Consider the following 4,574-nt stretch of genomic DNA (forward strand, 5'->3'; position numbering starts at 1 on the left):
ATGTGGTCTCATATGAGGGGACCCAAAGGGCGAGAGCTTATGCACTATTGGAGAAATTTTGGTATCATGGGGAGATATACATGGATTTTTGCAACTATAGAAAGTGCCTTGTGGCTAGCTTGACTACTTCAATTGCTTCCTTATCAATGTGCATCCATCTTGATCATACCAGAACATCCATGATACATCTTGGGTGATCTCAAAGGTCCATAGATGCCCAAAACTCATGGACACTTGGCTTTCCTTGAGCCCAACCTATTTGTTGTAGTGTTAGTAGATATTGTCTTCATGTCTTTTTCCATGTTTATCTGCTATTTGCAAGCCTTGGCCAAAGTTTGAAGATGATATATTTGAGCTCTAATACATTGTTTATTTGTTGTTAATCTTTTCTTGTGATAGTAGCTTTAATCATAGGAACATCATGTGGAGTTAAGAGTCTCTATGTTTTGTCCACAATTTCCTTTGTCCTATCCAACATCTCGTGTAGTCATCTAGTTCTAATCTATAGCAAGTGACGGTTTGATTTTAATACTCCTACATTCTTTTGCTGCTAGCTTTAAAATGTATCAATAATGAGGATAAAATTCACTACTAATGAGGTGTTGAACATCAATTCATAAGTGGGAGGTACTTGAAAAGCTCTTTCAAAACAAGCTTATAAAAAGTGTCTTTATAGTATAGTACAACAACAAGGACTCGCTTGATGGATAGTCACTTTGCAATTAAGCATGCTTGGGTGACAACACAATTGAGAAGGGTAACCTCTTGGTTCTCATCTTAGTCATGAGCCACAAGATGTGACACCCACCTGCTACACAACCATTACGATTGGATGATGTTGAACGTATTTTTTTATTTTGAAGCAATTCAAAGTTTCTTTTTCATACAAGCTAGCTGTGTGAGAGAAAGTGTCACTTGCTTTTGCCCCTGCACCCCAAAATAAACCTTCTAACATCATTTGATGTTAGCTAAAATGCTAAAAGCAAAGTTCCCCCTCTTCGACCAATATATAGAGAGGGGCAAGGCATCATGTAGGGACACTATAAGTTGGAGAGGAAAGCCTTGATTCCAATTGTGAGATAGAGAGAGGATCTTCAATCACCAACTTTTCTATGGCGATCCTCTAGCCCTCAACTTTCTCCACCTTGCTCTATTACCCTAATCCTAACCTAAACCTTCTCCATCACCTTCTTCTAATGAAGCTTTCTATCATTCACTCTACTTTGAGAGCCAATCAAGATAATTTCAATACAATGGCCTCGAATAAAAGTACATACGTAGCAAAGCAATTCCTAGTTACAATAAGATTGGAGCAAGTGACTGTGATGGAGCAAGCAATTGTGATGACAAGCACAACCCCTCTTCCACCTCCAGCACTAGTTTATCAGGTGACTTGAGGGCAGACTCTTTTCACTATTCTAAAACCATGAGATTAAAACTAGTATACTTTAAGCAATATTTCTTGACAAGCATCCACTTTATGGCCCGATTAGCCAATTTTTACACACTATTGCGAGTGGCTAATTTCCAGATTGCTAATGGACATAAAGACTCCCTATATATAGAATTAGCTTCCTACTACTCTACTCGTTTCAATCAAATTATCCATGACTTTGTCACAATCATTCCAACCATCACCATCTTCTCCCTCAATCAAATTTCTTCTCCCACCCTTCAACAAAGTTCAATGCCCTCATTAATGTGGCCATTGCCACATGTTCAAAGGGATGTAACTCAATATTCCATGCATTCAATCAAATTAGAGTCTTGTTTCCTTCTTTTTCATTTAAGTTTTTCTCTCTGCGCTCCTTTCTTGCTTCTGCATATGGCACACTCACATATTCATCATCCCATTTTCCCAGTATAAAAGGAGGGTGTATGGCCACATTCATCATTGTGCACTTGCCAATTCCTGGTGTGGAGAGAGAGAGAGCCAATTGAGTCTATGAGCTAACACTCAACCATTATACTCTTTTGCTAATCATAGTTTCTTGTTCCTATTTACAAATATGTATGATTGTTGATTGTTCTTCTAACACCTTTTGGGCCAGTTTGAAATCTATCGAGATTTCAAAGCAAGATGTTCACAATTATCTTACTTTTAGGCCAGGTGATAGAGTGGTTATGTAGAGGACTGCAAATCTTTGTACGTCGATTCAATTCCGAGCAAGCTCTATTGCTTTTCATCTAAATTTCTAGAAACATGTCCTTCCTCTTAGCTTGAAATTTATGATGGAATATTACCAAGGGGATTGCAAATACCTATGTAAGTTATTTAGACCACATTAAAAAGACCTGACTTGAGCCTTTCTTTCCCCAAATGCGCTCTTGTAGAGGTCTACCTTGGTGTAATCTAGACCCAATGAGTTTTTATGGAAAGTCCATAATATCAAAAGACAAGACAAATTTCCATTTATGAGGGAATAAAATGTGAAGCAAGGATAAATTGAAGTAAGCAAAATGTTCAATAACATAGCAACTTCAACAAAGAAGTAGGTCAATCCCAAGAACTACTAACCCAATTGGCTTAGACAAATGTGTAATGTGCCCAAGGTTATTCACACAGGAATGAATACAAATCTCAATCAACTATGGAGATGATCCATAGTTCACAAATGAATACAATCTCAATCAAGTATGGAGATGATCCAATAAATGTAAAACACTACTCAGCTCAGATTTATTCGATGTAGATTGATTTAAATTATATAGAGACGGACCTGATTAAGCACATACACAAGGATAGTAAGTGCTTTTAGAAAGCAAACAATTCCAAAAGACTCTTTAGCCTGCTGAAACCTTAGGAGGGCAATGCCTAGGTTTGTATTCCCTCTTCAAATTGTACTTGCATAAGGATTCTAGGCGTACCAAATAAGCTCGATGTACATTTCAGATGAAGCCTTTCATTTTCCATCTCCTCGGAGGTAAACTTGTTTAACTACACAATAATGGCTAATCTGATATGTATAAGAGAGAAGCTCTGGTACTCTTGTCATATGCACTGCATAGGAAGGTAACAGGCCCTGATGTGCTGATTGTTAATGTGAGTGATGGTGAGGGGGCGAGGCAAACCTTGCAGAGGTGCTGGCAACTAAGTCCACAAACTTCTGGGCCTCTAGGGTTAGCTGCCTCTCCTTCTTAGAGGCCCTCCTGAACTCCTTCTCAGCCTTCTTGACATCAAGCATGTTGATGGCCTCCATCTCCCACTTCTCCTCCTCCAAATCCTTTAAGACCCTATGCCAATCATCCTCCTCCTCATGCCCTTGCTCTCTCTCGTGACAAGCCTCCTTGTCTTGCACAGCACCCTTCTCTTTTCCCCTGCTGCCAGCCCGGTCCCAACCATCCTCCTCAGTCCCTTGCTCTGCCTTATCACAGGCCTTCTTGAGGACGGCACTCTTATGCCCCTTCTTGCTTCCCTTGCTGCCAGCCTTGATCTTCTGTGAAGCCTTTCTTGAAGGCCTGCAAAAGCATGAGCAGCCAGTAGAGACCACAGGGGGAGAAGGAGCTTTTGCAGGCTTCTTCTCTGCCTTCTTGCACAGAAGATCATCATCATCATCATCATCATTGCTCTGTTTCTTGGGTGGTGCTGTCAGGCAATCCTTCTCATCTTTGGCACACAGAGGAGAGGACCCATTGAGTCTTTCTGAGGCAAGGCCTGCCTTCTTTACCTCATTCTCAGCAGTTCTGCTCAGGCTTTGAGCCTTAAGGGAGGCATACCTCGTCTCCAGATCCTCACTGAGGGTGCTTGTATGGGCAGTTGTTCCAATTGGGCAGCTGAGGCCCAGAAGCCTCTCATCGTCAAGCTGGGAAAGCAGATCTTCCAGATCGGAGTCGTCATCATCATCATCATCTTTTTCTGATGGGATGAACTCCCTCATAATTACCCCTGCTCTTCCAGCTCTGCTCAAGCTAAACCCTGAAAGAATGGAGGCTTGACAGAGCGCGTGCCAGACGAAGAGGAGGAATATGAGAGAGCCCAACAGGCTGCAGGACTAAAGCGGGCTCTCGATATACCTCAGACATTTTGGGTTGCAGAGTTGAGACTCGGGAGGCTCTGAAAAGCATCACTCGAGCGACAGCAGAAACCTATAGAATCTAATGCAATCGTCTAGTTTTCTAGTACGTATAAAAGCAATCGGTTTGATCAATTAAGTGCTCTAAATTATATGTTAATTGATGACTAAGTATGTAAGGCTGCATCGCGTGAGGTGCTATATGTAGGAAGTGGGAGGGAGAAGTCACCCACTATACACTATATGTACACTATATGTAGGATGTGAGAGGGAGAGGTCACCCACTATACACTGTATGTAGGATGTGGGACCCACTATACACTATATGTACGATGTGGGAGGGAGAAGTCACCCACTATACCCTATGTAGGATGTGGGAGGGAGAAGTCACCCACTATACCCTATCTCACCTCATGATCTGGTGCACGTAGCAGGGATATCAAACCCTCGTAGCACCCCCTCTAACCCTGAGCAAAAAGGGGATTGAGACAAAATTCTAGCTTTTGTAAACTTCTCATAGCCGATCAAACCCCAATGCACTCTTTTTGTAGAGGGTTTCCT

The 4,574-nt window shown here is 41.6% G+C and overlaps 1 protein-coding gene across 1 annotated transcript; it reads right to left on the reverse strand.

Moving 5' to 3' along the window:
- Positions 1–2,669: 2,669 nt before the first annotated feature.
- Positions 2,670–4,188, reverse strand: LOC148010528 (uncharacterized). The gene has a single exon (XM_087672107.1). It carries the CDS (start codon positions 3,876–3,878, stop codon positions 3,039–3,041), a length of 840 nt encoding a protein of 279 aa, XP_087528233.1. The 5' UTR covers positions 3,879–4,188; the 3' UTR covers positions 2,670–3,038.
- Between the last annotated feature and the right edge of the window lie 386 nt (positions 4,189–4,574).

Source organism: Lygodium microphyllum, chromosome 29 (assembly GCF_053477565.2).
Source record: "Lygodium microphyllum isolate KBCC chromosome 29, Lygodium_microphyllum_v1.1.10, whole genome shotgun sequence".
Taxonomy (NCBI): Eukaryota; Viridiplantae; Streptophyta; class Polypodiopsida; order Schizaeales; family Lygodiaceae; genus Lygodium; species Lygodium microphyllum.

Excerpts from the sequence above, each read along its gene's own strand:
- LOC148010528 (XM_087672107.1), bottom strand. The coding sequence starts at position 3,878 with ATGAGGGAGTTCATCCCATCAGAAAAAGATGATGATGATGATGACGAC.